The sequence below is a fragment of the Stylophora pistillata genome, chromosome 4, assembly GCF_964205215.1.
Source record: "Stylophora pistillata chromosome 4, jaStyPist1.2, whole genome shotgun sequence".
In the NCBI taxonomy this organism is placed as follows: domain Eukaryota; kingdom Metazoa; phylum Cnidaria; class Anthozoa; order Scleractinia; family Pocilloporidae; genus Stylophora; species Stylophora pistillata.
The window spans coordinates 41920952-41937838 of NC_142522.1; the positions used below are offsets into that span (position 1 = coordinate 41920952).

General features: G+C 38.7%; 2 protein-coding genes across 2 annotated transcripts; one reads left to right on the forward strand and one right to left on the reverse strand.

Moving 5' to 3' along the window:
• Nucleotides 1-1623: 1623 nt before the first annotated feature.
• On the reverse strand, nucleotides 1624-4428 carry LOC148733812 (uncharacterized). Its single transcript, XM_088758036.1, has 3 exons — nucleotides 4038-4428; nucleotides 2071-2142; nucleotides 1624-1726 (listed from the first exon to the last, which is right to left on the reverse strand). The coding sequence occupies exons 1-3, from the start codon at nucleotides 4244-4246 to the stop codon at nucleotides 1624-1626; spliced, it is 384 nt and encodes a 127-aa protein (XP_088614162.1). The 5' UTR covers nucleotides 4247-4428.
• A 724-nt stretch (nucleotides 4429-5152) lies between these two features.
• On the forward strand, nucleotides 5153-14944 carry LOC148733813 (uncharacterized). The gene is made up of 5 exons (XM_088758867.1): nucleotides 5153-5362; nucleotides 6779-6871; nucleotides 7648-7773; nucleotides 8192-8247; nucleotides 14833-14944. Exons 1-5 carry the CDS (start codon nucleotides 5218-5220, stop codon nucleotides 14920-14922), a joined length of 510 nt encoding a protein of 169 aa, XP_088614993.1. The 5' UTR covers nucleotides 5153-5217; the 3' UTR covers nucleotides 14923-14944.
• Nucleotides 14945-16887: the final 1943 nt, after the last annotated feature.

Here is a 16887-nt window from a genome sequence, read left to right on the forward strand (position 1 = left end):
AAGCTACCGTTGGATATTTAGCCAATTGAGGACAGAAGACTATGTTTCGTAGGATGCATCAGAATCTTAGTGCTTAGTGTGATGATCAGCTATAGTTCCTTCTGACGCATGACGCATAATTTTACTTTTTGTACATTTTCTGTCATTATTATACGTTTAATTTGAACCTCTTTTGAGACTGAATAACGATTTACCACGTAAGCGTCATTGAATCCTCGGCAGCTGTTTGGTTTGTTCCCTTAAGGAGTCATTGTTTGTTTTCCTCGTTTCAAAAATGCACCGTACTTGTGTGGTACACTCTACTCGAACTCGTCGAATGCTTCTTTTATAGTTTTTCACCAACTTTCACCACGTCGCAAACTTCGGACATTCTTTCCAGAAAACCTGTCACTCTAACCATCGCGTCTCCTATTTCAATTTTTACTTCAGGGGGAACTGAAGCCTAAATAGATAAATAGATAGGGAGATAGAGAGAAAAATAACGCGTGATAAGCAGAAAAAAATTCAGTCAACCACATTTCATCCCCACAGACCAGTTTTGTGGTTTCCCACTCATCAGAGGATTACAAATCCCTGATTAGTGGGCAACCACGAAACAGGTCTGTAGGGATGAAATGTAGTTGATTCATTTTTACCTTGTCATCACACGTTATACTCGCTCTACTGATGATGTATAGAGCACTGTTTTACGGATATCAAGTTTAACCATTCTAGATAGATTGATAGAAAGATTCAGTCACCACATTTCCAGCAAAAACGTTTCTCTTACTCCAGGTAGGTAGTCTGTTATTATGCCAAGTCATGCTTAGTCCTCTTTTCCATAAAGCGAATTTTAGTACATATCTCATTTTACAATGTTTTGGTTTGGTTTGACAACAGCCAGATAAGAAATGAGCCCTCTAGCAACATTCTGTTTCGGCAACAAAATCAAAGTGACAATTCAATACATAAGCAGAGGAGAACTGAGCAATATCTCACAAATGTCGAAGCCTTTTGAGTCCCTTCAGAATCGCCTTTAAGTCGCCAAGAGAAAATTGGTTGTCGGACAGGTCACTAAGGAAAGAAACAGAAAACAAATTTAGAAAACTGAAGAAGTAAAAAAAAAGAGTCAGCCAACAACAATAACCTGGGGACACATCTTAGTAAATAGTTTAATAATCTCCTCGTTCACTCTGGGGTGAACTTAACGGACTAGCAATTTTTCGTTTTGCTAAAATGTAATTTACATTCAAGTTTGTTTTGCCTACAATAATTACTGTAAGCAGCTTTCGTATGTAACTAAACTATGGCTAAGGCAATATGATAGACCACAGTGCCATGACTTTTTATTTTACTTTCTCTTTTCGAACGATAGGTTTTTGACCTATCAGGGCGCTCGTTATATCCCTTTCACTTTATTTGGCTTCAGTCGTGCGTAATGAAATTCTGCGAACACTCACATGTAAACAATGCTTTTTGGTAGGTAAAAGGCTCCTCTGAGGTGGTTCTCTGCGAGATTTCTGCAACGAGAATTCAACAGAAAGGAAATTGGAATATATGAATTACAAGTAATCAATGATCATGAGATAAGAAAGAACCAAGAACACTATTAGCGCCTCTGTCGGTTATATGAAATAATTCAATTTATGCGTATTCTTCATGAGTTCTTACGTACAGTAACTTCAAGGATAACAGATTCCTGAAGGTGTTATTTGGCATGACCTCTAACTGGTTATACGAAAGATTCCTGGAAAATAGAAATAAACTGGAAAATAGGTAAAGCCTTAACGCAAACAAGCTGTGGTAATTAACTTGATCTTAATAGTATGTCGATTTCTAAAAGTATCTATTACATCTTACCCCTATTGTAGTGAAGACAGATTTTCCAAATCTTTAACAGCCTTTTTTTGGTTTTGTCTTTGCATTAGCGCCTTTTTACGTTGAAAAATTTGGCACCATCCAAAAACCTTTATTCCTGATTCTGTCTTATGACTGGTTTCTCCAGGTTATTGTTGATTTTAGAGTTAAATTATATATGAAATTAATAATTTGATAACAAGTGTATCTTGCCAAAACACAAGTTTTACTTACAGGTTCTTTAATAGTATGAGGTCTATGAAAGAGTCTTCTGAAATACTTTCTAGCGGGCAACTGGAAATGTCCCTTTAAAAAGAAAGAAAAAGATTTGGGGTAGTGATCGTAAATGAAACCTCTTGGGAGGATCATATACTCATGATAGTTGCTAAAGCAAATAGGTTACTGGGCTTTATTAGAAGGAGCTGCGCAGGAATTGTTAGTAGTGTTTGCTGTTGCATCTTTACTGTTCATTACTGCGTTCGCACTTTTGCTATTACTCTCAGTTATGGGCACCTCAGTCTGTTATCAGCAGTTCATTCTTAGTTTAAAATGTGCAAAGAAGAGCTGCACGCTTTCTACTAAAAAAATAGTAGTAACTTATCTATGAGGATCGCTTAATCAAACTGAAGTTGTTTCCTCTTAATTACTGGCTCGAATATCTCGACTTATATTTCTCTTTTAAATGTCTTTATGGTCATATTGATCTAACTCGTTCATTTAATTATTATTTTTCCCTTGTTATGTGTCAGATGCGTCAAGCGTGCTCATGGCTGAACTTAAAGTTCAGTAAAAATCATAAATCAACATTTCGGGATTTCTATTTTGATAGGATGGCAAATTTGTGGAACAATATATCTAATGATGTTAGGCAGGCTGAGTGTATTGACTCTTTAAAGCGAAAACTTAAGTCGTTTTATTTCGAGAGACTTTTCAACGTTTTTGATGGCGACAACTTTCGTACCTTGAAAATAAGTTGTCCTAAATGTCGCTGGGTAAATACCCTTGTTGCGTGCACTTGTAAGCGGCCTATTACTAAATATTTAGTCTATATTAGTTAATATTTTAGGAGAGGGTTGGGTTGGAGCTTAAACCTAGCAAGGGACTTATGTCCTATTGCTTTTGCTCCGGTACTGCTTGTACAAATCCTTAAGTAAATAAATAAATAAAGGATGGAGGTATACATTTAAGTCTTTCAAATGAGATTCATTCGAAGGCGAAACGTGGCAGAGTGAAAATCAGCATCTTATTACTTACAGCTCTACTGTGCTGGTTGGTATCCCACTCGGTACATATTCAATTTCAGAACACTTTACTTTAATCCGAGTATTGTCAAAAGGACTACAACTGCACTTGTCTGGACAAACACCCTGACATGTCATGATCAATTCCATGAGCAAAGTCACCAGTAATACCTGCTTTGAAATATTTTACATCGCCACTATTGCCATCTTTGTCTGATTAAATGAAATAGTCCTCCTGACTTTCTGTCTACCTCAGTTAACATTAATCGAAACCAGATATAATCAAAGGAAGACAGATGCTATTAACAGCGCGGTACCTTTCCTAGCTGAGAACGGATACTATTTTAACAAAACTTATCTTCCGGACTGAGTCTGATATGATATTCGAAATGGTTTGAACCGCCTAACTTGAAGAATATTTCGTTCCTTGAAATATCATAGCCATAGTCGCCATAAATAACCTTAATTAAGTTTAATTTGAAAGCTTTATTTCGGAAAAATCTTAAACTGGAAGTATTCTTTTTTTTTGGGTCGTGTAATTACACCGTAAGAGCTGAATTCCATTTGATGATTATAAACATACGAAATAGATACTGATTTAATCTGACATTCCAAACCGCTCACTTCCTTCTCTCCGACACGACGCCGTAATTCTCTCCATAATCTAATACTTTAGAAAATCTCGGGAAGGATAGTTTTAAGATCCAAGATATAGCTGTTTAGTAGACTTAACGACTTCCTGGGAACAAAAACAAATCTAAGGTTTAAAGGTCATAATCATGTACGTGTGTCGAAGCTGCGAAACACAACTTCATGTTATCAAATTTAGATTGCGTCTTCCCGTATTTCTCTCTAGAATATTGAAATTCCTTCTCTTGAATTAAACCAGTACCGCAAAAATTTTTACGTGAACTTCCGAAGAATTTAAGGATTCGAGCGATAACGGAAGAAAACACTTACCACATGTCCCGATGCTTTGACGATTTTCGTCCAAAGAGCCCCTTAACGGCTTGTGGAAAACAACAAAACGTTTTTTGCAATGGCGGTAATTGTTCCAAGTGATCCTTGACCTGATTTGGAATATCATGTTTTACCTTATTTGAAGGGGGATGATTATTCATCCAGATATGAATGAACCTTCTTTGTGTTTTTATAGACGTAGCTTTCATACTGGCTCCTCTTCTCCAATTATCAATGTCCTTGTTGTTTTTTTTTTTATTGCGCTTTAAATCCAATTATGAATAGTAAATTTTGCAAAATGTAGTACATGAACCCTGAGTAAAAATAAATCCTGCCTTTACTGTTCTCTTTTAACTTATAAAGCAGTTCATAGAGGATGAGATGCAGAGTGACACATTTATATATTGGCACTCAGGTTATGCCATAACTATGAGAAAAAATATACTTGGGAAAAATACTGAGAACTCAATTGGATATGGATAGATAAGATTCACTAAATATCTCGTGATCAATTGAAATGAAACTATGAAAAAAAGATTGCCAAGAGAAATTTTCTCAGAATTGTTAATGATTGGTAATTAAGCCGGACGTATTCTGACTCAGCTCTTCAGCTCTCAAGTTAGTGGCTTGAGTGAGTTTCGATACTAGATAAAATCTATAGATAAGTAGTAATCTACAGGACGTATGAACTTACCAGCATAATATGTCTAGACCCCTTTAAAGTGAACTCTACGCACTTATATCACTTCCCTAGAAATTATATCTAGGTAGTTGGCGTGGGTTTCGAGTTATTTTCTATGCATAGACATAGACACTCCTTCAAAATTTATTGACGCTTTTGTAAGTCAAGGAGCAAGGTTAGACGGGTCAGACATCGATAACAGCTCAGTTGTCATTCAGTACCCAAAAAGGTAAGATCCATTCCCAGTCGATGCACTGGGCAGTAAAAACACCACAGAGGGAAGAATTAATTAAAAAGGAAAGAGGACAAGAAAACAGACTCCAAACGAAGACCTTGAAACCGAAAAATCTAGAATGACTTACCTCTTATATGCAAGAAACACTACAAGGGGCAACATTACCGTCTTGCCGTTTCCTGAAATTTTGTAACACTTGGTGTATTTATAATTGCGTATGGTGAATTTTTTTTTTTCCATGTCGTCAGGTGTTTTCTCTCAGAATGTCTGTATTCAAAACCAGGACACCGTCAGACACTCCGCGGTCACTTTTAAAAACAATTCTGATGCTTTGGTTCTTTACTTGCGTCACCGACGGAGATTCAGGAAATCCAGAAGGACTGGAATTCAAAACCCTACAATTTTGTGGTGAGACATATAAAATGATTTTAAAATTTTAACGTCATATCTTCACGCCTCATTCATAAGCAGAATATTTCAAATTAGTTGCAATGCTAAGTCACGGTAGCAGAAATCGAGTATTTCTAAGGTCATTCTCGCACGAGGACATCTACGTAATAGTTTCACACGACAGGAAGCTTGGGGTACGCGTAACTTAAACAAAAAAGTGCAGCTACTGTACAAGATTACCAAATCACATCAATTTAGAAATGATAAGTAGGGAGCATGCAACCTTCGAGTTACGGTTCACGCGGGAGGTTGCCAAGCAAGAGGTAAGCTTGAGGGTCACGCTCGGCTTTTGTCCCGCGTGACTCTAGCCTCATGAGTGCTTAGCAAACTTTACGAGTGCATCCATAACTCAATGATTTCGAAAGCACGCTGCACGCTGCGCGCTGCACGCTTATCATTTCTTTTCTAGCACCAAGAATTAAAAACTCTTTCGTTTCACATAAAAATATGGCCAAATCTCAAAGCTCTTAATTAGCTGCTGGGCTCGTCAAAAAAGTTAGAGCTCGAGATTCGGTAGCTCATAGGAATAATCTTCTTCATCTCCGGAAAGATTATAAGATTTTCCCATATTATAACATTTCAAAAATTTATGATCAAGTTATAAATCTATTTTACTTGGTTTGAAATGTTCAGCTGAAGCTGCACTTGGTTAATGCAACTGCTTCAGCATGGTGACTCAGATCTGCAGACTGGTCTTAGAAGTCCATCTTCTACTAAGTAGAAGTAGTGCTTTAAGCGATAGGAGAAGTTAATGTGTCTCTTGCTGAGTATGCTACGTGGGCTTACACAAAATGATCTTTAAGATTGCACCAGTAAGCCCCAAGGTGCTAAAATAAGGTCTACTGACTTTAATCTAGAGCAACAAGGGGTAAAGTTGAAAAAAAAAATGATGACAATGTAAATCTTGCGATCAATAAAAAATGTCTTTGCTTAAGGTTAGGGTCCTGGGCTAAAGCTGACTAAAGTCTTTGTATGTATGTATGTATGTATGTATGTATGTATGTATTGTATGAATTTACGATATTTAGACATGCCAGCCCAGTTCAGCTTGAAGCTGGTTTAAAGGGGGGCTGTACATCTCACCATCCCACCCCAGGGGAGGACATCCATCACACAGTAATCTCGTGTGTGGGAAATTAACGTCTCCTACCCCCAACCCTGCGGGAGACGGGACCTCCATTTATTCGTCCCTATCCGAGAAGACTAGAATATCTAACCATTTCTTGATGTTATAGAAAGGTAGCAAATTCTTCTCAATTACTTTAAGACCTTGATTGTTGGTCCGGCCGGGGCTCGAACCCTCGACCTCCCAATGCACTATCCATTGGGCTAACTGCGGCGGTTTATTATTTTATTATTTTCTTTTTATGATAGGTCCACATGACGATACTGCAAGAATCGAACTTTCTCCATGGCCTTTTATACCGTCTGGAAAAACATGGAACTTAACTTTGCAATTTACTCCTGGTAAGGTACCATGGTCATTCTCAACTGAAATCTGATAACATGTTATTTAGAGTTGGATTAATAATTTGTTCCAGGAGAAACACATAAATATTGAGCAAAAAAAGTGTAATTTTTGTATTATTATTATGTCATGAATGAGGTACAATCCTCTCAACTTTTCGAGGATTCCAAGCATTCATTAATTCATTCGACATTAACAAAATTCCCTACAGACGATACTGAGCTGACGAAAAAACAAAACAAAACAACACAAAACAAAAAACAACACCAAACGAAAAACAAAAGGAAAGATTAACCAGGTTTAACGGTCGCACTCATTATTTTGTTACGTTCTGAAGATGACATTTAGTGAAATTGTAAGCTGTTATCTTTAATCCCGCTTGTTTTAACGCTTTTATTTAAGGTGATATAAATACGAGGTTTCTGTGGAAATCTTAATCAGCATATTCACATCATTATTGTCATTATCATTGTCATTACTAGCATCATCAGCACCACGATCTTTATTTTAAACACGATTATCTTATAGCTATAAGCTTGTAAGGTCGTTTAACTGATCCAGCTTGCGATCAATTACCCAGAATGCAAAAGTTAAAGCTCTGAAATACATCTACTTATTCGTAATAAGTCACTCTCAATAGAAATTTTTCTTCCAATGACCAAGGTAAAAGAACGAAGCAAGGACCCTTAAACAAGTATCAGCAGTTACTACCGTTTTTCACGAAATGCATTCCTAAGAGTTTTGCCTGAAGTGATATCATGTTTCTTCCTATTAGCAGTCGACGTTTTTGCTGCGACCGCACACATTACATTCGTAGCGGAGCCAGGTGAACAAAAGTTACCTATTCTGTCAGATGACGTCTGTGGTCATTACCCACAGTTCTGCGGCTTGCCGGCTGGGGGTAAGTATGTCGTAAGGCATGAATTAATATTCAATTCATAAACTAAGCACACCTTAGCTTGTCGCGTTTAGATCTTACCTTTCTCTATTTCTAGCCACGAAGTGGCGAATAATTTATAACTTTCTCAGTCTTAGGAAGATTGAACCGTGACAGAAATGAGACATAAAACAAAAGACGTGATGCAAATATATTTAGAGAGAAATCTCGAGATATCAGGTTTCCTCTCGAATGTTTATAACTAGGTCTTTTCAATTGCCTGTTAGTTTTGTAGTCACTCCAAGACTCTTTCATTAACATGGTGACTCAGAACTTAAAGTGAAGATACAAAGATTTTAAAAGAAAACACCACGACGTACTTAATGAGCTAATTGATGTCAGTTCCCAGATTAAAAAAGGGTGCCTTTTGGGTTCCTCCTAGAAAAGTTTCTTTGGACTTTTTCTGACAAGATGAGAGCAATTCCACCACAATTTAAGGTAATGTATCCTGATATGCATATTTATTATCCAACTGCAATAAGTAGAGTGCAAATATCCTGCGATATTGGCAAGTTGGTTATTTTGTATCACAAACCGGTTTAGCCGGTTTAACCGGTCGGCTGCGCGCGCTACGCTTATCTACCTGCCTCGCCTTTCCCACTTTTAAGGACTGCGCATGAAATAAAGCATTTGGATAATAGACAACTTGTTAGACGTTTTAGTGTGTACAGTCGCTGAGTGTTTTCACTCATGATCATTGAGTTTTGATTCCTCCTGCGGGCTTGTCAAAATACGGCACAACTCGTAAAAATACATCAGCAATGCTACATACCAAAACATCTAATAAGACATATTTGCGTATGTATTCACAAATATACAAATACTATATTTCATCGCTCGCAGCGCCCGTGGGGAATGATGAAGCGAATCCTGTGTTCTGATTGGCTATCCAAGCGAGCAAGATGGGCCTCAGAAGGCCGAGAATCTTGTAAAACGGAAAGATAGTGAACTGAGGAGTCAATCCCTCAGCACATTCATCAATGTGTTTGCTGACTCCCAGCATACGTGTGTACGGGTCTCTAATTTGTTGTTTGTGGACTGTCACTCTATTTCTCAGGACATCACCCGTTTCTTCTATATAAATATGTCCACATCCTGCACATGTTATTACGTAAATCAAGTTTGTTTATGTGCAGTTCATCCAATGTTTTATCGGAAATGTTTCATTCGTGGCGAAGAAGGTGAATTCGTTACCCTGTTTTAAATAGGGGCATGTTCCGCAACGTTATGTTCCACAAATTTTAACTTTCGGATCAGTGTCCTTTTGCTTAGAGAAATAGGAGTTTGTTGACATCCGTTTTAGGTCTCTGGGTTGTCGCTGACTGTGGATTACTTTAATCTTGCTCATAATGGATTTTAATGAGGAGTTTTCGTTCAACATTGGAAGTGTTTACCTGACCAACTGAAATACTTGCAGATTGTTGGGATCGTAAGTTGTTACCAGACAAAGGAGGTTATTTTCGGTACTTTGTTCTCTCACACTTCTTAACTCTTCCGTTGTCTGGGTGAGGGCCTTGTTTACACCGTAATCAATGATTTCAGCTGGATATTGTTTACTCAGCTGGATTTTTTTGAGATCGTGGGGCGCCGTTTCCTTCTGTCCTGGTCCTCAACAGTGATACATACCCTCCAAGCCAGGTTGTATGGTATGTTATTTTTGGTGTGTCTTGGATGGCTGGATGTATATGGGAGGTATTGGAATGGATCCGTCGGTTTATCATAAATATCGGTCGTTAGGCGAGTATTGTCTTTTCTTATCATCACATCAAGGAACGGGAGTTCTTTGCAGCTAGTTTCAGAAGTAAGTTGAATGCTGTCATCTAGGCTGTTTAAAAGTTCATGGAGCTTCTTTAATTTTTTCTCACCATAAGGCCAGTTTATATAACAGTCATCCAAGAATCCTCTCCAGTTTGTGTAAACATGATGGCTCGTTTCTTCTCCCATTTTTTCAGAGACCTGGCTGTATAATTCTTTCTCCAAATACCCGAGAACAAGGGTTGCATAACTGTGAGCCATTTTCGTTCCCATCGCAGTATCTTTCTTTTGAAGGAATATTCTATCATCAAAGGTGAAAGTATTATTCATCAATATTAAAAGGATTGAATCGATGATAAATTCTTTGCTGAAACGTGAGTTAAGGCTCCCTGGACAGGTGCGTAGCGTCCTCTACGCATATACGCCCGTGCGTACTTGAAGTGACCAGAAAAATTTGAAAACAATGTTGTGTTTGCACCAAGTTTGCTCAAAATAAGGGCAAGACGCTTTGTTCTTTGCTTGTATTCACACAACTATTTCAAACAAGAAATAAAGAACGCAGTATTTTTCGCTCGGTTTACTTAGGTTTCAGGATGATATATGTACTTGTGCGTGGTTGAAAAAATGACCCCGCTACGTGTCTGCTGGATATTTGGTTATCGAGTATTCCATGACCTTTACGCCGAGTTCGTGGTTGTTTGTGTACAATGTTGTACTTTCCGGTACTGTCTTTGGTAAATAATTGAGGAAATCGATAGTGTCCCCCAGATAACTTCGGACTTGTGAAGTAAACGGCTTTATAAGGATGTCTGAGTCTAGTCGTTGGACATCTAGGACCAGCTACTATGGGCCTGAATTTGAGATCTGCTTGCCTAAGAACTCTGATGTATGGTTTCGTTTGGACTTTAGCTTCCTGGCAAATGATCTCGCTTTTATGTATCTTTGGAAGGCAGTAGAAACCACTAGTTTTAAAATCAAAGTGGCAGAGTTAGTTCATCTCTTTCTCCGTTAGGTTGTGACTGTGATTACATGCTAACTCCTTTATAAGTTTCATAACATTTTTGTCCTTGTTAGCGGAAATTTCCTCATATGTTCCTGAGCCATTCAGCATTTCGAGTATTTTATCGGCGTAGTATGTGCGGTCCATAACTGCGACTGCTCCTCCTTTGTCAGCCCCGAAGATAATTATTTCAGAGTCCCCTCTAAGTTCCTGTAGGGCAGTATGTTCCTCTTTGGTTAGATTGGAACGCTTGATGTCTCTCACTTGTAATTCTTCGAGTGGAAATTTTGTGAGGAAATATATATAATTGTCTAGGGTAATGTTTCTTTTTCTAGGAGGGAAAAAGTTACTTTTATTTTTCGCCAGACTTTCATCGGTGTGTGAGGCGTCCGATTTATCTTCAAAAAATTCCTTTTTCCGTAACTTCGTGCAGAAGTTTTGTATATCTGGGCTAATTTCACGCATGTCTTTTTTTCGGAGTCGGCGTAAACTTGAGACCCTTCGATAAAAGTTTGATCTGCCCTTTTCTAAGTTCTTTAGAGGACAGATTCACTATCCTTAAATTGCAGAAACAGTCCTCACTTGTCATTTCTCTAGACATCTCCGACGTCATGTTTGATTCGGATTGCTGTACCGGCCCTGCCCTAAAACAGGCCTCCGGTTGTAATTTGACCTACCGGTGTTCCTTCCATTATTATTGCTGACACGATTATTATTACGAATCCTGCGGTTGTTTCCAGTGTTGCGGTTAGAGTTCCTTTCCTGTGGTCGACTTCTTTGTTGACGGCTATTTTGAATTGAGTTTCGCAGTTGGCCCCTCTTTCTTCGTTGTTGCGAGACTCTGTTGCCACTATTTCGACTATTAGCGGTGTCTCTGTTCCTGTCATTTGTATTATTGAAGTATTGGTTGTTCTTTCTGGGGCGGCTTTCGTTTCGTCGTCTGTTTGGCGGTTGTCTCGCATTTCTGCGCTTTCTGTGTCTCTGAGCTTGATCTGTTGACGGGGTAGGTGCCGTGTCCTCCGAGGTGGCGATATTTTCTCCGTTGCACTCGAAATTCTCAAACCAGCTTTTCTTTACTTCCCACAGGTTGAGATTTTTCCTTTTGCTCTATACACTCATTCCTCCAAAGTTCTTGGAGTTGTTGACGAACGTAGCCAGAAGAGATTTCTTCTATCTCATTCAGCATTTCTCTGTCCTTCTTCGAATTATGTTTTATTGCGTTCTGCAACGTCTCTGCCTTCATCTTTTCCAATGAAAGTGCCTCTTTGATTTTTTTCTGTTCCTCTGGCTCGTTGGGGAACGTATCTGATTGGAATTTCTTCGGGATTATCGTATTGTCCCTAGAAAACCAATCAACATAAATGATAATAGTGTTCTCGTTTTTTAGCATGTTCCAAAAGGCTTGCTTTCTTTGGTTCAAATTATTACGCCATATCTTGGTCATGCTCCTCCGGATTCTAAAGGCCTTATTCTTAATCCAGATTTTATAAGTGTCATTTAGCAGAGTAACATTTGGGAGGTCTATCACTTGGCTATTTAATTCTTCCACTTGTGAGATGAACCGTCCCAAACTGTTTAAAACTGTAATATCGTCGAATAATCCCCTCGACTTCGTCTCGGGGATTATTTGACAATATTCACCGAACCTGAGGCGGATAATTGTTTTAGTATAATTTCAGAGCTGAACAACAGAAATTTCTAAAATCATAACATTTTTGTAACATTTATTAACAATTTATTATAAAATTTTGTATAAACCGCGTGGAGCGGTTTATATAGTAGCGTCATATAAGGAACCGCTCGACCGTCAGGGTACTGAAAAATCTTTGCTCAGCTCTGAAATTATACTTAATATATATATAAAGGAACTATAAACTTCTGTGTCGAATGAAGATACTAAAACCAATGAAAAACGAAAGTCCTCTTTTTCTTTGCTTTTGCGCTACGCGTTTCACCACTGTTGCGGCTCTTCAGGCATAGCTTAGTATTTTATTGTCATACGTTTTATACATGAGCTTCTGGCTCGGATGATAGGGGCAACCCCATCCTACGTTTTGACATTAATAAATTGATTGAACCGCCGCCTGGTTAGCTCAATTGGGAGAGCGCCGGACTGCTGTGCGGGAGGTCGAGAGTTCAATACCGGCCGGACCAACACTCAGGGTCTTAAAATTAACTGAGAAGAATATGCTTCCTTTCTCAACATCTAGAAATGGTTAGATATTCTAGTCTTCTCGGATAGGGACGAATAAATGGAGGTCCCGTCTCCTGCAGGGTTAGGGGTAGGAGACGTTAATTTCCCACGCACGAGATTACTGTGTGATGGATGTCCTCCCCTGGGGTGGGATGGGTGGGAAAAGGTGAGGTCGTTACATGGACTGAAGCGGCTGCCAGAGGCGCCTGATAATGCTGACGTCCGATCTCAACCTTAGTAAAAATTATTGTAAGCGCATTGAGATTCTTAAATGCGTATTAAGAACGTTCATTATTATTATTATTATTATTATTATTGATTGATTGATTGATAGCAAATTGTGTTTATTGACTTATTACGTCACAGATCTAATTGTAATTACAATAATAATGGCTATTGTAATTCGAAGCACGCGCGAGCAATTAGCGTCATTTCAAATCATTAAGAACTTCCTCATATGTTCGTGAGCCATTCAGCATTTCGAGTATTTTATCGGCGTAGTATGTGCGGTCCATATCTACGACTGCTCCTCCTTTGTCAGCTTCGAAGATAACTACTTCAGAGTCCCTCTAAGTTCCTGTAGGGCATTATGTTCCTCTTTAGTTAGATTGGAACGCTTGATGTCGTTCACTTGTATTTATTCAAGTGGAGATTTTGTAAGGAAATCTATATCATTCAGTAGGGTAAATGTTCTTGTTTCTAGGGGTGCAAAAGTTACTTTTATATTCCGCCAGACTTTCATCGGTGTCTAAGGCGTGCGATTCATCTTTTTGTAGATAAATCGGAGCAGTCGTAGTTATGGGCCGCACATACTACGCCGATGAAATATTCGAAATGCTGAATGATTCACGAAGATAATGAGGAAGTTCTTAAGGATTTGAAATTACGCTAATTTCTCGCGCGTACTTCGAATTACCATAGCCATTATTATTGTAGTTACAATAAGATCTGTGACGCAATAAGTCAATAAACACACTTTGGTATGCCTGAAGAGCCGAAACAGCGGTGAAACGCATAGCACAAAAGGAAAGTAAAAGACGACTTTCGTTTTTCATTTATTTTAGTATCTTACTTCGACACAGAAGTTTACAGTTTCTTTATATATATATTTTATTCTACGTTTTCCTATCTGTCTCAGTCTGATTGTCTCTCTAAGTTCGTTTGTCATTCACTCCTCGTCCAATTCTTTCCAGTGAATGAGTGACCTATCTTACCAAATATAGCTTGCTTGATATCGCTTAAGTTATCTAGAGGATAGTGAATTAATTTTTGAGGGTCTCAATGGGGGTTCCCCCCCCCCTCCCCCGCCCGTCGTAAAAAGGCTAAAAAAGTTGGGGGTTAGCCGTAATACTGTAATGTCGAGGGTTTCGAATAACCGGGAGGAAATATATAAACGATACAGTAGAACTCAACGATTTGAATCAACATGTCGAACCGAGCGAACACATGGCAAACAACGCTCAAATGAGCATGCGCTGACTTATATGAGTATTCATGAAATATAACGAAAACATTGAAAAATTTTAACCGCTAGCTGTAACAAAAGTTAACCTTAAAAATATGTTGTTGACAACAATGGAAAGCTGTTTTGAATTGTTATCTTTGAATAATATAAGCCAAAATGTTGAACCGTCAGCCGTAAAAGCTAACATCCATATCATTAATATATTGATTTGTATAATTCTTGAATGAGACATTTATTGACAAAAATTGCAACTAAGCGAAAACGTATATTTTTTTTCTTCTTCTTCTCAAAAGTAGCAAGAGGGTAGAAAATGAAGCTCCTGATCCCGAGTCACGCACGAATTTAGGAAAAATCTACGCTTCACGTGTTCTGTAAACAGCTTTCCACCCGTCATAAAAAGACAACTTCAAATCTCACCTTAACTTGTCTTTCTATAAGATACACTCGTCCTGTACTAATAATGGTCTTCATCACGCGTTAAGACTATATCTCCGTTGAAGTTAATCAAAAGACAAAATATGATCGAAAAGTTACAAAATGACTAGATTTTCTGGTTCTCTAAATTTGAAAAACTCATTCATAATCTCACTTTCTTTCTAAATATTTCAGGTTACGGCCAATATCGTATTAAAAATTTTCAACGAGGAGGGTGTCATGTTTCTTTGCGTTGAAGCGGCTGTCAGAGGAGACACATCTTAATAAAAACTTCCTTTTGTCACTATATTGCTATTTTGATGTCGCCAACTATGCAAGCTGTTAACTAGTTATGGTACTAGTAACACTAGAAAGTTTTGTGCAAATCGTAATAAAGGATAAGGATTTAGAGGGGGAGGGTAGTTGTCAAAAGCTTTGCAGGGCTCAATTTGGGATTACAACACAAAGTGAAGTTAAGGGGTGTGCTTAGTTTTTAAATTATCAGGTTAGTGCAAAATGTTTTAGGCTCAGCAAGGCCAATGCCGTGTGGCTAGTCACCCCAGGGTTCTGGAGTGCAATGAGAATGCTTGTCACGTGACTTATGGATGGTCAAACCCTAACTCTAACCCAAATCTAACCCTAACACTAAATACTGGAAAAGGGTCACAAGTAGCGTTAGTACAAACTGTTTTACGGAAAGAAATATAAAACCTAATGAAAACCTGGATTATCTCCGACTTTTCATTTGCTAAGTGGAGATTGTCCAATTTCTGATTCAGTCTCAGAGTAGATTTATGAATTCAATCTGCATAAACCTATGATAAAATCAAAACAAGGCTATAACACGAAGATAAGCAAAGAAATAAATCTGTTCTGTGTATCGCGATGTATCTGGATGAATAGCAAGGAAGTGATGATTTCTTAGAGGATTCAGGACACATTTCAGATTTAAACTATGTCCAAGTGCTTAGATTAGCTTACTGAAAAGTTGATTACGAACAATAGGGTTTTTACTCAATTAAATCATCTCCCGAATTTTTTAACCCTGAATACTCTTTATTGTTTTCACATTTCAAATTTTGTTCCTATTGCTTCCCAAAAAATTTGAAGTATATATTTATCTCTCCCCCTCTCCCCCTCTCCCCTTCTCTCCCTCTCCCCCTCTCCCCTATCCCCCTCTCCCCCTCTCCCCATCTCCCCCTCTCCCCCTCTCCCCCTCTCCCCCTCTCCCCCTCTCCCCCTCTCCCCTCTCCCCCTCTCCCCCTCTACCCTTCTCCCGCTCTCCACCCTCTCCCTTTCACCCCCTCACCCCCTCTCCCCCTCACCCCCCTCTGCCCCGTCTGCCCCTCTGCCCCCTCTGCCCCCTCTCCACCCTCTCCCCCTCTCCACCCTCTCCCCCTCTCCACCCTCTCCCCCTCTCCACCCTCTCCCCCTCACCCCCCTCTGCCCCGTCTGCCCCTCTGCCCCCTCTGCCCCCTCTCCACCCTCTCCCCGTCTCATTTTTCTTTGTTTTTGTTTTTTTTAAGGGATGTCATTAACCAGACCGAATGCTAAACATGTTAGTTTGTTTTCTAATAAGAAACTGAAAAACTACAATCAAACTGTCGAATGCATCTTTCTCTCGAAATTAAGTCTGATGATTATAAAATTTAATGGTACAAGTACAGTAGAAAAGCGTTCTTTATCATGAAAACTCACCTACTTAGTGTTTGCAATTATGTGATTTAACAACTCACCTCTTTCAAGAGTTGAACGCTGTCTATAACACGCTTTAAAATACCCTGAGAGTCTGGCCGCGCCGTATATCTGTCGACTTAAGGAATGGGAAGAAAAGACACTTCCTGTCACTTTGATTAAATTTAGGAGCCATCATTCGTGATGATTAAGATCGAAAGCAGATTCAACAGCTGCATGTATTTGGTACATTTTTAAGTTGTTCATTACAGATGTAACACGCGTTTACTCCGTTTAAGCTTTTGATAAAGAATATTCGAGTAATCTTTGATGTCTTGTTGCTGGTATTTGCAATTAGGCATGGTTAATGGGTGTTGGATTTCAGTACCTAAGTATTGTTTGCGGTTTCAGGTACTCTCGAGCTCTTAAGTCTATATTCTGCTACTCCACTTATATTATGAAGAATAATAACATGTCGTAACTAACACCTCTTAATTAATCTGTTTCAGAAACTGGTTAGTTGTGAGGTCACTCCCTGTTCATTGCTAAGCGGCTGGTCATTGCTTTTCTAGTTTG